We start from the raw sequence: 25,357 nt of genomic DNA on the forward strand, positions 1-25,357 counted from the left end.
TTCTGATTTTCTTTATTAATTTGTGACAAACATTTGCAGGCTGTTTATTTAAACATACAATTTGCATAGCATATTTTCCCCGGAAGTAGCTTACTTCAAGCTGTGGTTAGATTATAAAGAAAGGAAAAAATGATTTAGCCTTGTTCTTGCAACATTATTTTTATTGTTAAAAAAAGCTATTCCCCCAGAGCCCCAAATTGGGACCTATTCAAACAAGCATTTACCTTTCATAGACTGTTAAAAATAATAGTGCACAATCTCCCTTGGATTGAGCTCAGTTCCTGATGGTTTAATGGACAACTTTACACAAGTGATTTGCCACAGCCTTTTTCCAGGAAGCTGTTTTGATTTTTTTTGCCTAGCCTACAACCTGTCCCATCCAAGTATTAACTAAATTTGATTTTGCTTGGCTGTTCTGAGATCAACCACTTTCCGCTATATGTTGTAAACTGGCATACATTCTTCCGATTTTATTCTATATTCTAATCAAATATAATGAACAGAAATTGAAAATAACTGTTCAAATGATATATAAAGTTGCATTCATGTTAGCTGTAATATCCAACTTTTATTATATACATATTTGTAGGTTATTGTGTACCTGCAGGCACACACACACATAATTATTCGTCAAGGTCATACAACATGCTTAGCAAGGTCAGTTAAAGATGTAGCAACTACATTTGCATAAAATACTAATCACTTTATTAACTTTTAGATATTTTTCCTCTGATATGGTGTCTTGTGTAAAGATAGCCCTCTTTTTTCATTGTTTACTATACACAATGGCTAAGTTCATGAATAAAACTAAACCAGAACATTTAATAATAATGGCTTGTGAACAAATCATGCAGATTTGATTGATTTAATTCAGTAACCCCAGCTTCACTGTGTTTCTGTGTTAACACAGTATTATAAAAAGTCAAGGGAAGAAACGGGAAACATTTAAAGGCCCTGATCAAGCCAAACCACTTCTCCTCCAGCATGCCAAGTTCAAATGCCAGAATCTTCACAGATAACATTAACATACACGGAGACATGATATAACATCTGTATGTTTCAACTCTGAAAGGTTCAACAATATAGATTGTGTATGTGTGTACATTTCCGATAGTCTATATATCCCTTCTTGTAGCAGTGCTAAGTGCTAGGATCTAGATACTTCCTAAAATTAATAACATTGTGATAGTCATATAATGTGCAATGGCTCATGAGTTCAATTCCTGAGTTGAGGCTTGAAACCGATAAAATAAGACCTAGCTACCAAAGCATGACAAGTCCCAATAAGGATAAAAATGATCACGTACTGACTTCTGTTGGTCTGTGTAATTTTTTTTCAGATAATAGGTTTATTCATATTTTCAAGAAGAAGACATTCCTTCCTCCAAGTTGCTCATTTAAACCATTGGGAAATATCAGAGTGCGTTAGAGCCCTCGCAGATTGCTATAGGTACATAGGTCTAAAGATCATCTGTTAAGAAGACCAAAAGCATCTTGCAGGCTATAAGTTGCTTGTTTGTTATTCTTAGTGTTCAAATTCCTTTCCAGACAAGTCAGATGGGGTTTTTTCATTGTTATAACAAAGACAATCATGCCCCAAAATATCCTGTATTATATTTCCAGAGACTGCTATGCCATATTTGTTCAGCTGTTCTTTCTCCATGCTATTCGCTTATTTTAAGGTTTTGTACAACTTTGCACGCAAACTTCAACATAGCCTCAAAATTTTCTTTCCAAGTAAAACTCCCCCTGCAAGTGATATTTCACGGCAGTCATCTAGATGCTCAAAAGAGACTCTACATGAATGTTGCACATGCCAGGGCAAAATGCAAGGCAGAAAAATAAATGAGCAATTTTGTTCATTTCTTTAAATCACATTATTTTAACAATGTGGACTAAGGTAATATCTCAAGGGAGTACTTTACACAGCCTAATTTATCTACCGTCTATTTACCTCAGTCCTTCTGTAGGGCAATAGGGCCTTCCCATCCAGGCTAGCGAGACTTGCATTCATTTCCAAAGTTAAGGCCTGCTTTAGAAGCTGCCCCCACTATTAAGTCTATAAGCAGGAGGGTATTACTAAAGGAAAGAAGGTCTAGGTCTTGAGATAGCCACAAATAATTGCTGCTATTTATTCTTTTAAGTCTTCAATAGTTGAAATGACTAAGAAATGATCTCCCCCTTTTTTTTTCTGAGCTCTGAATAAGATTCCTGCTCTATGATGCTGATGCTTGTGGGGAGGGGGCATCTCCTTTCTTGTTAACTACCATTTGACAAATAAGATAGAACAGGGGTCTCCAACCTTGGGAACTTTAAGACTTGTGGACTTCAACTCCCAGAGTTCCTCAGCCAGCAAAGCGAACTCTGGGAGTTGAAGTCTGTTCTGTACAAAGAATTAACATACTTGCAAACCCCGCGCTGCGATTGGCTAAAGCGCGCGGCAACCGGATTGGTCGGGCAAGCCGCCCGGATTGGTCCGTTAAGAATCTCCCGCTATTGGTCGAGCCAAGAGCGGGAGATTCGAAACGATGTCATTGGCCGCGGGCCGCCGCGGCTTGGAAATAAAAGCCGGGGTTTTTCCTTCCTTTCCCCAAGCATGTACTGGAGCACAATAAAGAGCTGAACTTTGTCACTGACTCCGAGCTTCCTTCCTGCGCCGGACACGACACTGGCGACGAAGGTGGGATACAAGAAGGAACCACCAAGCACGTGTCCGGAGGAAGACAAAGACCAACACGATGGCCGGCCTCACTCCGCCCGCACAATTCAACCCGACTACCGAGGACTGGGAATCGTACGCTGATCGTTTCCAGATGTACCTCGAGAGTAACAACTTGAAGGATGCCAACGGAAACAAGAAAAGGGCTGTTTTCCTGACACACTGCGGGCCCGCAGTGTTCAAAATGGCGAAAGCCCTCGCCAAACCCGCCGACGTAAAGACGATGGACTGGGCCGACCTTGCGCCATTGCTAAAAAACCACTACGCTCCTACCGTGCCCATCCTCATCCGACGAGATGAATTCTACCGGCGGAATCAGCGGCAGGACGAGAGCATAAACGACTTCATAGCCGCTCTAAGGGACCTCGGGGGTTTGTGCGAATTCCATGAACTAGACGACGTCCTCCGAGACCGCGTGGTCCTAGGTCTCCGGGACCAGGCGCTGAAAAGCCGTCTAATGGCAAAGGGGGACATCAGTCTCGATGTCGCCCTGGCAGAAGCGTCCGCCGCCGAAGCCACCAAGAAATCGGCAGCTCGACTACGGAAAGCGGAGAACGGGGACCGCACCGACAACCCCGAGGCTAACCGCCGAGAAACCGCCACACACCATGGCGACCTGGACTCCGCCTCGGACACCCCAGACGAAGGAGAAGAAGAAGACGTCCATCGGCTCCAGACACGACGAGACCAACGAGGTCGTAAGTCGGGGACCCAGTGTGCGGGGTGCGGGGGCAACCACTACCGAGCAGACTGCCGTTTTTTCGACGCGACCTGTCGGAATTGCAACAAGAGGGGCCACATCGCCCGAGTCTGCCGGCTTCGAAAAATTACAGCCCCGACGCCGAGAGCCGAGCAACCGGCAGCGAGACAACACCTCCCCCAGGAACCGAGAGCACCAACCCGACACTCGTTGGAATAGGGACAGCCGGGGCCGACGAAACGGGGGAGACCAACAGAGGGAGGAAACCCACCAGACACTCACAATTGGCCATGCCGAGACCAACGATACCCGTAAGGTCTACGTAGAAGTAAGCATCGAGGGCGAACTTTGCCGCATGGAGGTGGACTCCGGGTCCTACCTTTCCATGATCGCCTGGGAAGAAATCAAGCGACTAGTACCAAATCTCCACAAGGCTGAGCTAGAGAACCAAAGATTGATAGTCAAAGACTACCAAGGGAACCGCATCCCCATCATCGGGACCGGACAGTTCAACGTAGCCTTCAAGGACCGCACCGCAAAACTTCCCATCACAATAGTGGACCGGAACCGACCAAGCCTCCTGGGACTCCAATGGTTCGCACCATTGGGCATCGGGGTCACCGGGATAAACCGCACTGAGGAAACCGACTGGGAACAGCAGCTGGCTAAGGACTTCCAGGAAGTATTCGACGGCACCTTAGGCAAGTACCGGGGACCCCCTATCTCTTTCAGTTTAGACCCAAACGTCAACCCCATCCGCCTAAAGCCGAGGCGGGTGCCTTTCGCGTCGGGGAAAATAGACGAGCAGCTTGACAAGCTCGTCAAACAGGGGGTTCTGCAGCCAATTGATCACGCCCGGTGGGAGACCCCAATAGTCACCCCAGTTAAGCCAGACGGGTCAATAAGGATTTGTGGGGACTATAAGGCCACCCCTCAACTGCGCCCTGCAACAAAGCGCATACCCCGTCCCAGTCGTGCAACATCTACTTCACTCACTGGGGGGCGGTAAAGTCTTCGCGAAGCTCGACCTGGCACAAGCCTATCAGCAGCTGCCGGTCGATGACGAAACCGCCGAAGCACAGACTATTGTTACCCACCGGGGGGCGTTTCGTTGTAACCGACTCCAGTTTGGAGTCAGCGTGGCCCCGGGGATTTTTCAAAGCCTCATGGAGAGACTCCTACAAGGAATAAAAGGGGTGGTCCCTTACTTCGATGACGTACTAGTATCAGCAACCAACCGGGAAGAACTAGAGGGTCGCCTAAGGGAAGTACTAGAGAAATTCAAAGGGGCCGGTTTAAAAGTGAAAAGGGAAAAATGCCAACTTTACACAGAGAAAGTCGAGTTTCTGGGATACCTCCTAGACCGACATGGCATCCACCCGACCAGGGACAAAGTAAAAGCCATCAAGGAAGCCCCGACCCCCAAAAACAAGACAGAGTTACAGGCATTTCTGGGACTACTCAATTTTTATAACGTGTTCTTACCCCAAAAGGCAACCGCGGCGGAGCCTTTGCATAGGCTACTGGATAAAACAACAAAATGGTCCTGGGGGACGCGTGAGGAAACCGCATTCAGGAAAACAAAAGACCTGCTAACCTCGGACGCCGTCCTCATACAATACAACGAGACTCTACCCCTTACCGTCACATGCGACGCCTCACCTTTTGGCGTCGGTGCCGTCCTCAGCCATACCCTAACGGACGGAAAAGAAGCACCCATTGCATTTTTCTCAAGAACACTTAGCAAGCCAGAAAGAAACTACAGCCAACTAGACAAGGAAGCCCTTGCCATCGCCGCAGCCGTAAAGAAATTCCACGAGTATCTTTACGGCCGTCGATTCACAATTATCACAGATCACAAACCGTTGCTAGGAATCCTGGCGGGAAACAGGGCCACACCGAACATCATATCCCCCAGGATGACAAGGTGGTCCGAATTCCTCGCCGCTTACGACTACCGGCTCATACACCGCCCCGGTAAGACAATCACCCATGCAGACGCACTAAGCCATTCACCATTACCCGACCTCGACGACGACCCAGCACCCACGACGACCACCCTCAGCATAGAGGCGCTACCCGATCTGCCCATAACCGCGTCAGACATTGCCCGAGAAACAAATAAAGACAAACGTCTGGCGCAGGTATTGCACTGGGTAGAGAAAGGGTGGCCGGAAAAAGACAACGACGAATCATTCAAACCCTTCAGAAACAGGCAAACCGAACTATCTCTACAGAAAGGTTGTTTGTTATGGGGGGACAGGGTGGTCGTACCAGAGAAGTTGCAAGGGAAAGTGTTAAAACTTCTGCATGACGGGCACCCAGGCATCGTACGAACAAAAGCCTTGGCCAGAAGTTACGCGTGGTGGCCAGGCATAGACAAAGAAATTGAAGGGTGGGTGACCAGGTGTTCACGCTGCCAAGAAACCAGACCAAATCCCCCTGCCGCGCCAATATTAGAATGGGAGACCCCCAGCGGACCATGGTCTAGAGTACATATAGATTTTGCCGGTCCCACAAGGGGGCACACATTCCTCATCACGGTGGACGCTTACTCCAATTGGCTGGAGGTAAGCGACATGAAAACCACCACAACTGAAGCCGTCACCAGGGTACTAAATAAACTGTTCGCGACCCACGGCCTTCCTGATGTCGTCGTGTCGGACAACGGGCCCCAATTCACCTCGCTGGAATTCGAAAAATTCCTAGCAGAAAAGGGCATACGACACGCCTTGACAGCGACGGCTCATCCGGCGGCCAACGGTAGGGCAGAACGGATGGTCCAATTCACAAAGAAAACCATCCAGAAAATCGAGCACGGGAATATACAGGAAAAAATAAATAAACTGCTTCTAATACAACATATAACCCCTAACACGACAACAAACAAAAGCCCGGCAGAATTACTGATGGGGAGGAAACTAAGGTCCCCACTTGACAGACTGCACCCCACATACAACCCGGAGAAGCCCCGGACTCATCAAGCAAACACCGGGCATTTAAACCAGGCGATGCAGTCTACGCAAAAAACCTTACCGGAGACCCACTATGGGTACCGGCAACTATAACCCAAATAACAGGTCCCCATTCATACAGACTACAAACAACGGACGGACAAGCATGGAAACGCCACATAGATCAGTTAAGATCTCGAATAAAAAACACAACCGACACGCAAGCAAACACAGACAACCCCATTAACACTAACCAAGGGGGGAGGGAAAATACAGGGGACCAAGAAAGAATAGAACACAACCAACTATACTCACCAGATATCAGCCAACTCGAAGCCGCACCAAGGAAAAGCAGCCAAGCCAGCTCGACCAGCCCGGAAAGACCAAGCGGGAGCGGCAAAAGCCGCAGCTCGACCAACCCGGGTAGGCCGGGAGGGAGCTGCAGCAGCAGGCCCACACTCCAGACGATTCCATCAAATAGACTGAGAGCAACAAAAACCCTGACCGAACAGGCCGGGAACCAGGAAACAACTGACCTGCGCAGGTCCAGTAGACAAGTACGAAGCCCCGCCTACTTACGGGACTACGTTGCGTAGGAACGAACCAAGAGGGGAGGGGTGTTCTGTACAAAGAATTAACATACTTGCAAACCCCGCGCTGCGATTGGCTAAAGCGCGCGGCAACCGGATTGGTCGGGCAAGCCGCCCGGATTGGTCCGTTAAGAATCTCCCGCTATTGGTCGAGCCAAGAGCGGGAGATTCGAAACGATGTCATTGGCCGCGGGCCGCCGCGGCTTGGAAATAAAAGCCGGGGTTTTTCCTTCCTTTCCCCAAGCATGTACTGGAGCACAATAAAGAGCTGAACTTTGTCACTGACTCCGAGCTTCCTTCCTGCGCCGGACACGACAAAGTCCACAAGTCTTAAAGTTCCCAAGGTTGGAGACCCCTGATAGAACAATGCTTGCTTCCCCTTTTTTGCTGACAGATTTCTTCTTAGCTATATTCCTATAATTGCTTTCTGGTTACTCCTACTCTGAGACTGTATCAAAAAGTGAAGCAGGGGCATCAGAGAAATCAATTTCCTTCCAGAGCCTCACAGAATGACATGACAAATAGAATAAGTGCAGCTCTTTGAAACAGGGTCGGTCAATTTGCTTGTACTCAAAGGACTGGGAATAGCCCAACAACTTCATCTGTTATCCTCACCCAATGGTCTAACACTTCAGAGAATTTCTGTATATGAGTCTTATGAGTTTCCGCTCCATGAGATCTTGGATGTTTCAAATAAGAGACAGGGGCAAATCAGTGTGGTCAAAATATCCCTAAGAATAACGGCCTTGTTCTGTGGTTTGTGCCTCACTGGCTGGATTCATACAACATACCTGATAAGCTAGAATGGGTTGGATACTTTGACCTTCCACAGGTTGGCAGGAAGGATGTATTCATAAAGTTATTGATGATAAGACTCAGCACCAGTTTGATGTCACATAATTCATATTGTGGGGAGTCCCAAAGGTGCTTTTTCAGGAGGCAACTGGACTTCCTTGTTTTTTCTTTTGAAGACATTTCGCTTCTGATCTAAGAAGCGAAATGTCTTCAAAAGAAAAAAAACAAGAAAGTCCAGTTGCCTCCTGAAAAAGACCTTTGGAACAACCATGACCTGGATGACTGATAACCTCTACAGACTATTGTGAGGAGTAGTTGCAGGATTCTTGGCATGAGCCAGCCCAACATTTTTAGCTACACAGTAACTTGATTGATATATTTGGATATAACTTGTTAAGCAAACATTGAAATCAAGTTGTGTTAGCCTGGGATTAGTGTTTTGGGTGGTATGAAAATCCAGCCAAAGTGTATATGAGTCAGAGGAAAAGAATGGGAAATGAGCTATAGAGAAATGGAGTCTGAGTGTGCATTGATTTAGAACACAGAGAGAAATGGTGAATAGAAGAGAGAATGGATGTATGATGCTGCCTGAATGGGGAAGGGAAGGTGGGGGGGGGGGGAAGATAGGGGAGATTTACCTGCAGTTACTGGTATAATCTAACTCTTATTACATATTGAGACAGGAATGATCATAATGTAGCCTTAGAGCTGCATGCCACCTTTAGGCTAATGCACTGTGATCTCAGATTAATTGCAAAGACCCTACACATGGGAAATTAGATCAGAACTCTGATAAAAGCCATTTCTCTCTTACTGTGGCAGCCTGCTACTTAGAAGAGCTGGAGAAGGAGAAGAGAGGTCTGAGAAACAATCAGCGTCCTACCCACTACCCTCTGTTTTTCTTAGATGCTGCTTCTTAGCTGGATGTCTCATAATGGCTGCCAATATATTCTCCTGGGAGAAAAGCAACCCTCAATCTTGAAAAGATTGAATATAATTTGTTATCTGCATTACTCTTCTAGTAATGCAAATAAATATTTTGGACCTTACTTCCAAAATAATATATTTAGAACTGTAGTACTAACATACTAACTCTAACTAGAGATAGAGAAACCAAACCTTTGTATATTCTCAATTATAAATGTTTTTCTGACTGGTTTGCAATTAAAAAAAAAAGTCCACAAGAACATATCCATTTCAACATGGATGCAAAGGCATAAATGAGAATATATTCTCTCTAAAGATAGACATTATTCATCACATTCCATTTATTATTCCAAACTATTTTGATTGGGTTTTTTCATGTTATTGCTAAACGTTGCTTTGAGAGGGCATAAGGCACCGAATAACTTTTTCCAATCTGTAATTCATTTGGCAGATCAGGTTGGTTCACAATGGACTTCAGAAAGAATGAATTCATCCAGGCTTCTTAATGATTAGGCATTAGGCATCAAGGGATTCATTTATAGAAGTTCAGCTTTCTTTCATCCAGGTTCATTCTAGCCTAACCATGCTGTGCATAGTTTGAGGTTACTCCATCTGGCTAGATATGAAATTGCCAGCTGCAGATATTTGATTAGAATCCAGCATAGTTTTATAAGATCTTTCAGCATAGATTGCTTGACCAGATCTCGGACTTATCAAAGGGCTGAGGCAAAGTTTCCTATATTGTTCCATAAAACCCACTAGTACAATCAATCTACATTTACTATTATGTCACTCTTAATCAATCAAAGATGACATAAAACTTAATGCAATTAGTAAAATTACAATTGTTAGACAATTAAAGAAATTAAAAACCTTTCAGTTTGCCAAAAGGGTGCCTCTGATCAGTTGGTCGGCCAATTTTATGCAAAATGTTGATTATTTGTAATGCAAAAACATCCAATAATTACAGGAAGCAGATAGATGTTGTAAGAAGACTACCTCCTATTATCATGCTGTTCTAACATCAAGCTAGCATCCTCTCTGAGGAAATAATGTAAAAGGATTTCTTCAAAATGATTATTTTAGGGATATGCAAATGTTCAAAATGCAATGCTCCATCAGCATAGATGACTTTAATCAACCCATGAGTCTTAAAACAATGGCTATGGTCATCACTTTAATGCAGTAGGAACAAGAATTCCTTCCTTTTTTGATCAAAAAACCCTCTCCCTTTCTATTCATCTAGTATCACAGAATTCAACATATTGAAGGAATTCTAAATTATCCATGCAAATCACCTGGAACATTATGTGTTCCATGTAATACGTTACTTTAGATTTATATTGTCCTTTGCTCTAAAATGTTAGTAGGGCACTGTAGAGTTAAATTAAATCACAAAACAAATAGGGATCAGAGCAATTATGTATGATGTGCCCACAGCTAAATAAGTATCTTAACAGTAGTACTCAATGCCATTAAACATTTCATCCTGTTGCTATGGCTTTAGCAAGTGCTGATATGTTCATGAGATCTGCTAAAAAGTGAGTAAAATCTATACTTGTGTAAGTGCCCCAATTTGCCATATTATTTGTCATTATACATGATTACATGTTATTCAGCCTTTACTAATGGAAGTGTTTGATGTGTCTGGGTGAAGGGAACATAAAACAAGGATGAAGCCAAGCATCCTTCTGGGCTGAGGAAAAAGCCCAAGGATGATAAAAACAAGGCAGAACATGCCTTCCCTTTAATCTTCAGAACTTTTTCCTTTTGTAGAGCTGCCTGGAGGAGCAACTAATATTTATCTGAAGTAATAAATATGATGAAAAAGCAAAATGGAAAAAATTATTGACAAGACTGCTGTTTAGTAACAGTGATGGGCAAAGGATGAAAACCTCGGTAAATGTTTTTCCATGAACTGTGATGTAGCTGGAATTGGGTTAAAGATAATTTAGTTTTTTACTTGGCTAGCATGCAAAAACTACTATTTTGCAGAACCCAACCTAAAATATGTTTCTTAGTTTATACCAATCTGTACAATTAGCACTGCAATTATGTTAAATAATTCTCTACCTTGCCATTTACTGTAATGGATGCCAAAACCAAGGTATGCAAATATCTGTAAACTGCTTTTCCTATGTTAGTTGGACTTCAACTTTTAAAATTCCCAGCTAGCTTGACATTTGCTCTGGTATCTTGAGGAAATCTGATGGGAAAAGTTGTGGTGGAAAGACAAGATGATCCAGTCATTTAATTTATTATTTTGACTTATCCTTTCTTGTAGTTACCACCATCAGGTCTTCTTTGCCATTAACTCTTTATTCATCACTCTTATTTCTGTCCATGACATATTGCTTCCATGCATTATATTTCATTTGTAATGCTACATACCAGGAGAGGACAAGAATTGGCTGACATATCTATTTACATGCTTCTCTACTGCTATTTTCTTATGATCCAAACCAGCTTCCTGAAGCCTCAGATTTCTGCCTTCACTTTTCATTGGTATTAAGTTCTGTTGGTTCTTTCTTAAGGTCTCTGTTAAGTTCTACCCGGCATCTGATTACTCATTTTGCTTGCTGCCCATGATGGTGTCATCTTCTATAATGTTCAATCCATTTCTGGATAAACAATCTATTCCAATCTCTTTTTTGCCATCCTCCTCTCCAACATCTGTCTCAACACTTTCCACTTCCTTCTACCTTTCTTAATAATTTAGAATTCTATGACCCTCATATTACTCCTCCATTGCTGTCTCTCAGTTGCATTGATAGCATCATCCTTCTGTCTTACTATATTCAGATCTGACACTAATTCCTGTTACCAGAAAGTCCTATCTTTTGCTTAATTCTTTCCCTCATTCATTTTCTTCTCCTAATTTTCACTTCCAAACTCCTACCACATGCAACTTACTGTTGTCTGAACTTCATTGCCTTTGCCAACTGCATGGATGACCTAAGCACTAGAAACCTTGCTCAAAGACCCATTTATTTGCCAAATGTCTAGGTTTACATGTTTTCTAGGTTTGCGTTCGACAATTCTGGGAGCCAAAAGGTATCAGGCATATTTCTCATTAGGCTGCTGAAGAATTATGATGGTTGCAGCCTAGAATAGCAGGTTCTGATAGGCTGCCATCATGCATGATTAAATACAGATGTGGTGAATAGCCCTGGTAAAATCCTCAGCAACCCTACCTGTACAAGGCAGATGCTGTTCTCTTTAGTCCTTTTGGCCTGTTGGGCTTCGGTTCTCCAGCCATGTTTATATCTGCAACGAATAATGGTTTGGAATTACTGTGGTATCTTTCCCTATCTGTTCTTAAGGCAAACATTCAAAACAAATTTAAGCTATTTCTAACAATCCTTTTGGGGTCAGGGATTGCTACAAAATTTTGTTTTAATATTGGGCAACAGTTATTTTCTTCCGATATATCTCTTATATTCAAAGAAGCAATGGTATTTTCCTTTTTGTAAAAAGTATACAGTATCTGGTATATTTATATTCTGCAATGATTTTCAATAAGACCCATGATCCCCTTAATCATTTCCCATCTAAGTAATTCATCAATTAATTCATCAAATACAATTAAATATATTTTCATATTATCAAAGCCTTAAACTCATACAAAAATCTATTCCATATAAGGAAGATAAGTCAGCTTAAGCCTTATGCACACAATAATCATCAGAGTCCATTATGAAGAAGAATAGATCTCCATCTTGCCCCTTCATTATTTGCAGGACCTTGAACCACTTAGAAAAATTGATTCATGAAGAATTCAACACCCATCCAAGTCACAGATATTATAACTAAAAGTGTGACTTCCTATGACAAGCATGGGGAAAGATAGCCAGGCTCCTTAATAACACAGAAAATATTGTTTCTATATTACTTTAAACTCCTCTACCATAACAACAATGCTAAAAGCTGCACTGAATATCAAAACAGATCAAATATCACCTGTTATAATTGAAGGGATGTGTCTCAATTTTAGCACTGAAGGACTGAATCAGATGCTTTGATCAGCCAAGAAAATTTGCCCTACCCTCCATTCCAATGGGTTCAGTGGAGACTAAGACATATAACCACTTTTCACTGTCTTAATGGAAACTAAGCAAAGCAATTTAAATGTAAAAAGGTACTGCTTAATAAAAGCAAAGCATATGAAAAGGGAGGGTCATTCCTACATGATCTGTGAATGATGGTGCAACTTCAGTGATAACCCAGATGTAGACCCCCAAACCATTGTGATCCTATGGCATGATGTGAAAATGTAATATAGCAGCTTAGTAATGTGAAACAGGCTTGGATCTGGATCAATGCCTGGATGGGAACATCTGCTTAGGAATCCTACGCCTTGGTTGACACATTACCAGGGGTGTTAAACTGGCAGCCCACAGGCCAGATGCATCATGTCAGGCCATGCCCACCCCAGCTCCACAAAGGGAAAAAAATGTCACAAAACATCACATGATGACAATGTGACACCACGAGTTTGACACCCATGCATTAGACTAAAGCAATCCATAGTGGCTTGATTGATTTTAGTGCAGTCTGTCTGTCTATTGTATATAGCTCTGAATAGTATTCATTCATAGAAAAATAATGCAGTAAAGTTTAAAACTATACAAATCCACCAGTAGTAAACATTATAGGGCAGTGGCACAAATACACACATTAGTTTTTAAAGTCTTGCCTTAACTCCATCTGGGTAGCTTGTTGAAATGCCACAAGCTGGTGTCAAGTTTGACTTCCAATGGGAGGCTTCTTCATGTAGAGGAAGCATCATACAAAAGCATTGCTTCTAAGCCCCCGCAGATCTCAACTTTCATAGATTCAGGAGTTGGATATCCTCAACTAATATGAGGGAACTAAATGGATCAGTTCTTATCTGGAAGTGATGCTGCAAGTATCTAGCACTAAACCATTTAGGTTCTAAAAGTTTAAACCAACATTTGAGCCATATCCAGAAACTTACTGGAAGCCAATACAGCACCCTCAAATAGCATAAGGGCAAAGAGACTCAAAGGATTATTTAATTAAAAACAATTTTACAATCTCAATTTTTAGTTATATCAAGCAATTAACTACTAAAAAACTACTGTATATTGTACTGTATATATAAAAGAATAGAAACATGGATGTTTAAAAATTTTCATTATTCTTTAAGTTTACAAAGTTGTTTATATATACTCAAAACTATCTATGTGTAATTTCTATTTTTTTATTTTCTTCATTTCTATGCCTTTTTCATTCAACATTGTATAATTAAGTTTTTAAAAGCATTCAACTTTCTAGTAATGAGTAGATGCAAAATAAATGAATATAATCATTTTATATACATGTCTAGTAGCCTCATCTGATATTCTTAAAATTATATTTTAGTTTTGTTTTAGCTTTGCAAAAGACAATCAGAGGAGAGAGAGAGTTGTTTCAAACAATTGTTTTCCCTTTAAAAAAGCAAAAGCAAAACGAAGCAAAATGTCTTATTTTAAGACATACACCCGTCTTTGCAAGGAAGGGAATAGGTTTTCTGCCACTGCAGAGGTATGTCTGGTGCTCCTGCTGTCTTCAATATTGCTACCACCTACTGGGAGATCAAAAATGTCAATTCCTGATTGAAATGCTATATTCAACAACAATTCTCACCTTACTCCAGGTGGCTAGAATTCTCAGTGGGAGATATTTCAACACCTCATGTAAAAAAAAAAGTTAACTAAGCAGTTTGTTTCAAGTAGGAACTATGCGGCTGTTCTATTTGGCTCTTCCATACTTTGGGAATAAAAATCTGAAAAGTTAACGTTTATTATATTAAAGACCTTGTAGGAAGGCCATGGCCCAATGCCACCTTTTGCCCTCTTTCTTCCCTGACTTCCCAGTGAACCCCAGAAAAACAGGACCAAAAGACTGCTTAAGCCTTTTGACACTTAGGCTGAAATTGACAAAGCACATCTTAGACAGGTGAAATTGGCAAAGCAACTTAATTAAACAAAGGAAATTCCCTCTAAATATTGAAAGTTCCTTATTTCTGTAATTGATTTCCTCACATAAAACCTTTACCCTGAGGTCACCACTTCAACTTACAAATGATAAAAATGGCAAAACCTCACAAGAAAGCAAACCACATTTTCTCTCTACTGGACAAGGCAGGCTAAGTTCACACATTTTCTAGGAACAACCCAAAGACTCCTCTATAAAAGTAACTTCTTTTGAACTAGCTTGTAGCTGTCAACTCATAAAATATTTCTATGGTCGTTTTAGAGTTGCCAACAGAAAGGGAGGGGGTCGAAAAAGCAGTGCAGCTTATCAGAAGGTCACAAAAGGTGATTACATTGGAGCATTGCAAATGTAAATACATGCCAGTTGCCAAGCATCCGAATTGTGATCACATAACTATGGGGATGCTGCAACAGTTGTAAGTGTGAAAAGTGCTCATAACTCACATTTTTCATTGCTGCCATAACTTTGAATGATCACTAAACAAATGGATGTAAGTCAAGGACTACCTGTAGATATAACTAATAGATATATCTGTAGATACTGGTAGATAAAACTACTGTACCTGTAGATATAGCGAATGCCTGCATAATATTGATTTGAACCAATACAAACGCTGCAGAAAATGGTATAGACAAGATAGTTAGTCATTATGGTTTACATTACTAATAGCAGAACCATCCCAGTATACTCAGCTGACTCCCTATTCTGAGGTCCAGGCTTTTTTTAAAGATATGTAAAAAATTGCTCAGCATGCTTCCTGCACTCTCGGCTGTGTACTACAGGATGCAAATTTGCTGTGTCGATATGTCCTTTAAGTTCCTTGTGAAATATCAATATGTAGCCATTTGCTTACTTAATCAGTTTATAGCAATTTATTTACTAGGTTTGTGTAAACATTTGGTTTGCAGTTCGATCCCATTTCCAAATCAAATTTATTTTCCAAGCCAGATTGTTAATTGGAGTCATATGCTTCCCAAGCAAATCAAAATAGGTAAAATGTATTATTCAAATGGATTCTGAGTCAATCTACAACCCTTTATATGCTGACTTTGCAAAGGGTTTATAGTATAAAATTAGTCTTGTTACAGCAAGCATAAATGAATACAGCACATTACATTCACACCAATCACTTGCTCAATAAGACAGAAAGAGAGAGAGAGAAAAAACCACAGAGTTACTAACTGAACCAGATTTCGCTGAAACCACTGAGAGAGTAATGATTTGAGTTGAGATGAGCCTTGGTTGTGCAGTGGTAGTGCCAGTACTGCAGGCTCGTTCTGCTGACTGCTGGCTGCCTGTAATTTGGCAGTTCAAATCTCACCAGGCTCAAGGTTGACTCAGCCTTCCATTCTTCTGAGGTCAATAAATGAGGACCCAAATTGTTGGGGGACAATATGCTGACTCTGTAAACTGCTTAGAGAAGGCTGTAAAGCACTGTAAAATGGTATATAAGTCTAAGTGCTATTGCTATTTCCTTCCTTTTGCAGCCCTCAAAATCTCCTCTCCTGCCTAGATCCTTTGAATGAGAATAGACAAGAAGACTTGCATAAAGATGGATGCAAGCAACAGGGCCTCTTGCTTCTTCATATGGGGGCAGATAGGATCTGGGCCAGAAATATAACTGACTGCCAGTTGACTGCAATTTGGCAGTTCAAATCTCACCAGGCTCAAGGTTGACTTAGCCTTCCATTCTTCTGAGAGAAGCAAAGATTTTCTCAAAGTAGTACAGGCAATCACAATTGGGACCAGAATTTCCATTGTTAATTGAATCACATCTGTTTTTATGATTTTTGCCATGATTGTTAAGTGAATCACTGCAGTTGTTAAGTGAATCACATGGTCATTAAGCAAATCTAGCTCCCCTCATTGACTTTGTCAGAAGCTGACAGGAAAGATCACAAATGGTGATCACACGATTCCTGGACACTGCAACTTGTAAAATACATGCCAATTTACATGCACTCAATTTTTGATAACATGAGCATGTGGATGCTGTCATGGTCACAAGTGCAATGACCCATCATAAATAGTTATTGGTTGTAAGTCGAGGACTGCCTCTGTAGGACACCCAACATGTTAAAACTGGCCATCCTGCATTAAAGAGAATGGGCTAAACTAAATGCAAGTCTCAAACAGTTTGATCACAACTATGTTTCAGAGAACAACAAAGGATTTTCCAGCCAGCTGGCTCTCACATATTATGTTTACAGTGGAGGTAATCAGGATTATCCCTGAGGAAATCCTGTGATCTCTCAACAGGGTTTGTCCATTATACTTTGAGTTGCTTGTGATTAAAAATAGTTCTTGGACTGCATGATTATTCATGGCTGATTAGTGGACAGGCTGCTTTTTATAATGAGTGAAAATGGGAGAGGTTTTTTGTTTGGTCATATCTCACGGCAGCAAATTCCTGAGAATCAGTCTTCTGGCTTCTTTTTATTTTTTATTTTTTACAGGGCTTGCCACATCTTGTGCCTAATTTGATTTGGGACTTCTCAGTGGTGCTATAGCACACAGTATACCAAATATCGCCATCATTTCCAAGGCATTATTTTCAACAGCTGATGGCATTGCTGAAGAAAAAGCAATATGCCAGACAAAGCCTGGGCATCTGTTTCTAGAACATCTGCTTTTCTTGCAGCAAACTGTCAGGCCGATCTACAGCAAATTGCACACATCAGGCAGAAATTAGCTGCAAAAAAAGTCACATCACACTTGAGGAAGGGAGCTCAGCTCAGGTGGTACAAGAACCAAGGTGTACATTTTATGCAACACCTGTGCAATTCCCTTAAAGAAGGGCTTGGCATTAGATGATGATAACCATATATTTGGTTAATTAAGATAATATTATAAACAAAAATATATGAGGATGTTAAGACCTTAGATAATGAGAGATCTACATCCTTAGACAGGAAAGGTTCTTGTTAACTGGACTCTTGGCTATTTCTAATGCTGTGTTTGGCAGTATTCACTATTACTAGATAAACAGGAGAAAATGAAAAAAAAACATTGAATGGATAACAAGGTAGAATTCAATTTTATATTCTTCAAGGCAACATGCCGCTAAATACAGCAAAAAATACATTATCTAAACAATCAATTAAAAAAGGTAAAAATAATAGATACAAGACTAGTTAAATATTCCATCTCAGCATAACTCCACAACATTAAGCTTAATTGATTAATAATACAGGACAGAGTTTTCAAATTCTGTGAGATGAAATCCACTTGTTTTTAGTTGCTGAAGTTGTGAAACACTAATCTAGATCACATCCAATTATTTGAGTGGACAATGACTCCAATTTGACAGTGGGCAATGATTGTTCCAGCCCACGGGCCCATACTATCTTATTTTGGGTGTATAAATTAAAACAAACAAAATGAAATGAGATTATCAGATGTCCAGAGGGAGTTTGAAATGAGGTGCTATTAATATTTGATAATTCTTAAATCTATCACTTTTTGATACCAAACTCCAAAAAAAAACCTTAGACACACATGCACAAAAACCCACACTCCCAGTAGGTATTGTCCTTTTGTATTTGCAGTTCTTGTTTGAAGAGCAGGAGGCAACTATGGGCAAGAGGGCCTTTGCACAATACCTATTACACTCCTCACTCAATTGTGACATTGCAAGAACCTACTTATGCACCCATCATTTCATAGGTCAACTACTGAAATATGCTGTACATTGCCTTGTCTTTGAAGAACATTTGGAAGATTCAGCTGATTCAGAAAGCAATGGCACAAGTAATGGTGGCCTTGTCTCACTATAACCAGGGGTGGGATACAACAGGGTTAATTACCGGTTCAGGATTTACGAGCTTCCCTGCAGGCTGCGAGCCGCGTGCCTGTAAATCATCAGCAGCTGCCTGCAGAGAAGCAGCCTTTGAAACAGCCCTCTTTTCTTGCTTTTCTAACTGCAGCTGTGCCTCATTCGGCAGCTGAAGTTGAAAAATCAGGAAATAAAGATCAGGTAACAGCCCAGGTGAGTGGGTGGGCAAAAACATCAGCAGACATAGAACCGGTTCTATGTTTGCTGCTCTTCAGAGCTACCAGTTCTACAGAGGTGGACAGAACTGGTAGAAGCCCACCCCTGATTATAACCATGGACACTTTATCTTCATGAGCTGCACTGGTTACCAATGTGCTTCCAGGGGTGATTCAAGGTGCTGGTTTTTACCAATGAACTCCTATTTGATACAGGGCTTGGTTATTTGAAGAACTGCCCATCTTTCATGGTTTCTCCCTGGCCAATAAGAATCACAAAATGAGCATGCTCCAAGTCTACTTAATGTCAACTCTTGGGATCCAGGTTCTATGTTGTAGTGCTTACCCATTGGAATGAAGTCCCATCTAGGATCCAGATAGTTCCCATCCTGATATTATTGTGGAAGGCCTTGAAAGCCTGGTTGTTTTTCTAGCTTTCGGGGTAGAGTGATAGAACCCTATGATGAATGACATATCCTTCCATAGTTTATCAGCCCATTATACATATTTAGTTGGTTGTCTGGATTCTCTCTGTGTTTATTTATTCCATAGCTTTCAGCTCATCAGTGGGAAGACTTCTTGATCCCACCCAGTGGTGGGATTCAATTATTTTTTACTACTGGTTCTATGGGCGTGGCTTGGTGGGTGTGGCAGGGGAAGGATACTGTAAAATCTTCAGTCAGAGGTAGTATTTGCCGGTTCTCCGAACTACTCAAAATTTCCGCTACCGGTTCTCCAGAATTGGTCAGAACCTGCTGAGTACCACCTCTGACTCCACCCTATCCCTGCATTCACAGTTGCTTATGTGGAAAAGAGAGAATTCATGCCAACTTTTGCCATTCCTAAATCAGTCTGATATGATGGCAGTTATCCAGGTCTTGGCATGATCACAGGCTAGCCCTAAGGAATATCTGGAAATTTCCATAAATGCAAAATGTGGCAGTGAAGATGTCAACTTGTGCATAATATAGCGAGCTTCGAAATCTTCACTAATTGTCATTTATTTTCCAATTTCATTTTAAATGTTGCTTGTAATTATTAACACTTTAAACAGCTTAAGCTGTTCCCAAATTGTCTTGATCTAGCTGAGGACTCCAAGGAAGCCAATTATAGAGTATATCGATGCAGGCTTTCACAGCGAGCATCAATCCAGTGTTGATGAGCTTCCAGGCTAATAGGCCATAGTCTAATTATCTGGTATCCTGATGTTTTGTCAGCAAGCATGGCTGGCATCTTCAGAAGTGAAAGTGGTCTGCTGTATAATGTACTTTCTTGGAAGCTCACAGGCAATTGAGGAGGAACTGACTCTTGTGTTTGTAACAGAACTAATCTCTAATTGGATCATATCATTGGAATTTTGAAAAGCCAGTTTCTGATTGGTTCCTTGCCTCAGTCAGTTTGTAACTGGTCTACTTGTGAAGAAGTTCCGAAGAAGGTAATTTATGATTGGCTGTCCTTGAAACATGCTACTGCTGCTTTTAGTTGAGACTACTGTAGATTCCAAATGGAGTTGATTAATTAAGGGCTATTGTATTTTGGTGTGTCCTTTGTTGAAAAAAATACAAAAATATATTTTATAAAATATAAATATCAAAATATAAACAAGTCTTATTTAGCAGGCATAAGCAGTGTAAAGCTGTAAAATTAGAATTGTATAACATAGCAGCAAAAATAACCAGAGTGAGGTAGAAATTGGAGCTTACAAGCCTTTAGCTTTTGCTTCAAACTATTTGATAAGTAATTCAGTAATGAGCAGCAGGTTGATTCTTGAGTTCTTTGCTAATTACAGTAAAGTAGAAAAAATAATAACTTCAGCTGAAAGTAATATTCTGGTGTAACACCAAAGGCAATATTAGCCTTTCTATTTCTACCTAGTTCACTGTAGTTCTAATACAGTAATGCTGTGGACATCCTACCCCACTCTCTAAAACAGGGGTGGCAAACTTGTATCATTACGCTGACCATGCCCGGTTTAGTAAAGTGGAAAAAAGTCCCAACACATCATTTTTATATTTGTCTTGAAAATAGCAGTTTTGGGGGTTTCTTGTAGGAATAATCCAGAAATCCTTTGAACAACAGTTAGATACTCCTGTACAATAAATATTTGTGATTTTTCCCCCGTTTTGAGTTGTTGGGATGGTACTTTCCTAAAACATTTAAATAAAACTTTCTGGGGTTTTGGAAATCGTCAGACAAACTTTAAATGATATGCTTGAAAAGGTGACACATCTTAATTTAATACAGATAAAAAGGGAACTTGAAAAAAAGCCTTTTTCCAGATTATACTCTTTTAAATTCAGTATGTTATTTGCTTATTTGGCTGAATAAACTTTTATTTTATTATATTATCAAACTGTTGTATTTGTCAGGAAAGTGAAGCAATTTGAGGAACTCCTAAAACCAGCATATAAGGAAAAGTAGGTAGACCAGTGAGAAGGAATAAGCAGAAAGATGCTTAGAAGTACAGTAAATGGAACCACATGACTTGTGAGGAATTTCCCCCATCTCTGAGGCAAGGGAAATGTTAGGGTCTTGTTTGCAGTGGGGTGGGGTAAAATGTGCTATGTAGTAACTAATTCAAGACTGCAAAGGCCTGCCTGGCTATTAGCTGGTAGCAGTGAGATACACTCGTTTTGCCACATCTGTCATACACCTGGATATTTACAGCCCACGTATGATAGCTATAATTCTTATTCCAAAGATTTTTTGGGGGGAGAGGCTTCAAATAAGTTTTTACTTTGGCAACTGCCAGGTCCCTGCAGTTTTCTTGGCAAAGCTTTCTGGAAGTGTTTGGCCACTGCCTCTATCCCAGAACTGACTGAGATTGACTGTCCCAACATTACCCAGTTGGCTTTGTGCCTAAAATGAGACTATAATTCATGGTCTCCCAGTTTCCAGCCTTAATCACTACACCAAACTGACTCTATTCTAGGAATTAGAGAACCATTTATTTTATAATTGTTTTCCACACAAAACCATGGTATTTCTAAAATTCAGCAGTCCAGTTAGAGTAGTAGCAGGCACCTTAGAAAACAGGCTGCAGGTTTGCATAAAGCTCAAGGCTGGAGATTGTCTGCTTCATTCAAACTGAATGCAAAGACATCCACAGAAGAGATAGAGAGGGAGGGAGGATGAAATGCCAGTTGTGATGTAAACTCTCTTTGTTACGATGTACTTGCATCACAAATATTTAAAGGGCAGAACCTTCACTGGTACATTACAAGTCAGTTTTGCCATTTTGGCATCATTGTGGATAGTTGCAGATGCCTATGATTATAAGCACAATTTGTCCAACAGAATGGTGTGCTCTGATTTAAATGGCCCTAGAAATGTCTTTTGAACCTGGGACATCCTGCATTGCAAAGCATGTACTTTAAAAGGAAGCAATCTCTGGTAAAGCATGTACGTTGCCTGGAAGCAATTAAAAACACAACTTCCAAGCATCTGAACAACTATTTCCACTGTTTCCATTTAGAACTTGTTAGTGTTTGAAGAATCTTAAGATTTCTTAATCTTTGTCTTCTAGAGCCAATACTACACTTCTATATTGTTTTGAGACTCTGGAGTGTTTTCAAGCTTATCATTTTGTCTTTGCTGAGGTCCTTGACTTTAATCCAAGGTTGAAAAGCTATTCTTAGGGTTAAGCTATTAGAATAGCAATGTTTGCATGAAGTCATACTTTACTTCAAATATTTAAAAATTCTTCTACTGTAGAAGACAAATTTCACTGCAGAATGACTAGGGAATATTTATTTTAGTCTGATATGAAAAGTGCTTTTTACAATTCCACAGCAATCTTTAGTTTTCTTAGAAAATACAGGGGAAGATAGAGAGAGATACAAGGAGACCTTACCTAGAGTCTGACCGGCGAGTACTCTCCCATTCTCCCCTAGGACAGCAGCCCGTGCATGCCTTTCATTTGAATATTGTACAAATGCATAGCCTTTGTGCACAGAGCAGCCCACCACTCTGCCATATTTAGAGAAGATGGTTTCTACATCTGACTTCTTGACCACTGCTGTGTTGAGGTTCCCAATGAAGACCCTGGAGTTGATGGACTTGGGATCATTCTTGTTTGTGATGTTACTTGTCTGTACTTTCAATGACATCTTGACACCTGAGTAAGCAAGATAATGAGGATCAGGAAGGCACTAACAACCTATGATAAGGTCCATCAATGGAGGCAATGTATATATGAGCTTATTGCAAAGATCAGCTTGCAGAACACTAAGTGAATCTGAAGCAATGTGCAGAGTTTCATACATTAGTATAATTTAAACAGTGTAAACCCTGAAACAATTTAAAACAACCTTACTCGGACTCTTGCAAAGGAGTGTATAATAGTGAATCATATACTTCTATGCAATGGAAGTGGTTTTGCCTGTATTTATGGCCCTCTAAGACTGTGTCCCACATTTGTTTATGGCACAAATATGTGCCAGCAGCATTTTTTCCCTGCAGTTTCCCCAGGCCATTGCTTTCATCTCATCCCAAGCCCATTAGCAATAGAAGTTTAAGCTGTCCTTAGCTGTACTGTTGTGGAAGTTTTGTTTTCCTGTAATGTTGATGGTTTTCTATGACAGTCACAAATCCATTACACTGGAAGTCAGGCAATTTCAGGTGACAAGTAGTGGCATTATGGAGACCCTTACTGCCCATTTAAGGCTGATGTGAGCATCCACTCTCTACATGGTTTTTTGTTAGTCTCATCTATTGCCTTTCTGCTGATGTTTCTCTAAAAACTTGAACACAGCAGCCCTGTACCAATGTTACATGGTTTTGCACAACAATGCTTAATATTTATTCACATTGGGTTCCTAGATACAGAGACAGTTTGTTTCCCTTGTGCCATTACTCTGCTGAACATTTAATTCCCACAGTACTGTCTTATGTCTAAGCATATTTACTCATGCAGTAAGACTCTAGTATTATTACCCCTCCTCCTATTGATATCATATTTATTTATTTTTATTTTATTTGGTTTGTCAATTGCTTACAAGAAAATAGGTATAAGTAAAAACATAGTTATGAATACTTGGATACATATAAGAAAAATAAAAGAAACAATAGGACAGGGACGGTAGGCACATTGGTGTGCTTATGTACGCCCCCTACAGACCTCTTAGGAAAGGGGTGAGGTCAATAGTAGACAGTCTAAGGTTAAAGTTTTGGGGGTTTGTGGAAGAAACCACAGAGTCAAGTAGAGTATTCCAGACATTGACCACTCTGTTGCTGAAGTCGTATTTCCTGCAATCAAGTTTGGTGCGATTAACCTTGAGTTTGTATCTATTGTGTGCTCTTGTATTGTTATGGTTGAAACTGAAGTATTCATTGACAGGTAAGGCATTGCAATGTATGATTTTATATACCATACTGAGATCGGACCGAAGGCGGCATAGTTCTAGGTTTTCTAGGTCTAGAATTTCAAGTCTGGTGGCATAAGGTATTCTGTAACGAGTAGAGGAGTGGAGAACTCTTTTTGTGAAATATTTCTGGATTTTCTCAACTGTGTTAATATCAGATATGTAATGTGGGTTCCAGATGATGAGCTGTATTCGAGTATTGGTCTAGCAAATGGTTTGTATGCTCTAGTTAGTAGTGTAATATTACCAGAGAAAAAGCTACGCAGGATTAGGTTAATGACTCTTAATGCCTTTTTGACTATGTAGTTACAGTGGGCTCTAGCACTTAGGTCATTAGAGATGAGTACTCCAAGATCCTTGACAGAGTTTGGATCATCAACAGGGTCTTGACTATTCAGCCTGTTATTATTACTCTGTTGTTTTCCATATACACTGAGAGCTTCTATATCGGAGACAAATTCCTTGTGTGTCTAATCACACTTGGCCATATAAAATAAAGTATTCTCTGCTGCCCCTCCTTTAGTTAAATGCAAATAGCTCTCATCACAAGCAGTAGAATATGAAACGTCCTGTCCAGAATAATAGAAGTAGCTTGTGCCTGGTAAATTTTAAATGGTCTATTTGAATTGCATAATAGTACAAACCTCTTAGTTAGCAGTGCTACAAATGCTTCCATTTTATGTTTCTTGTTAGCTTAGTGCAAGGCTGAATTAGTAAATTAATGGAATGACAATACCCATTCCCACTGACATATGAACAAAACACAGAAGAATCTGAACGTTGGCATTTGTTTCTTATATAAAGAAATGAGAGAAATTCTAAATAAATGTGCTGTTTGGGATTCAATGCCTCATATCACCCTGGTGTCCCCCCCCCACTGTATTTATTTAATTATTTTAAAATAGTTATAGAATAACAATGTTCATGGTACTTCAAACTGAAAAAATAATGAAGCCCCAAACTGTTGGAATAAAACTCAATAAAAATTTTATGGAAAACTCTGTAAAAACTCATTGCACCTCAGGATGGCACTTGTCTATTCATCCAGAGATCATCTTACTGCTTGGTTTACGGTAGCATAACATGTGGGAAAAGACAAACAGGAAGGGGCTTACGGATGATGGACAGTCTAATTCACCCCATTCCTGTAATGGTGTTTTGATTAGCAGCTTTTCCTCCATTGGCTATTTATGTTCGGAAGAGGGATGGAGGATTCAGCCAGTTTCTTTGCCTATCACACTATATAGGCATAATTCAGATGGCACATTTGCTAATGACTTAGAGACAGGAATGAGAAGTGTCGATGGAAACAGAATACT

The 25,357-nt window shown here is 40.7% G+C and overlaps 1 protein-coding gene across 9 annotated transcripts in view; it reads right to left on the reverse strand.

Annotated features, from left to right (window-relative positions):
• Positions 1-25,357, reverse strand: part of RALY (RALY heterogeneous nuclear ribonucleoprotein) — a 266,632-nt gene that overhangs the window by 14,910 nt on the left and 226,365 nt on the right. For all 9 annotated transcript variants that reach the window (XM_087959443.1, XM_087959442.1, XM_087959441.1 and 6 more), the window contains 2 exons: positions 22,529-22,792; positions 11,880-11,952 (listed from right to left, as the gene is read on the reverse strand). In XM_087959443.1, coding sequence (XP_087815569.1) covers positions 11,880-11,952; positions 22,529-22,784 — 329 coding nt within the window. In that variant the 5' untranslated portion in view covers positions 22,785-22,792. The remainder of the gene's footprint in view (positions 1-11,879; positions 11,953-22,528; positions 22,793-25,357) is intronic.

The sequence above is a fragment of the Notechis scutatus genome, chromosome 3 (assembly GCF_049901735.1).
Source record: "Notechis scutatus isolate UNSWTSFEM ecotype Mainland chromosome 3, rNotScu1.2, whole genome shotgun sequence".
NCBI lineage: Eukaryota > Metazoa > Chordata > Lepidosauria > Squamata > Elapidae > Notechis > Notechis scutatus.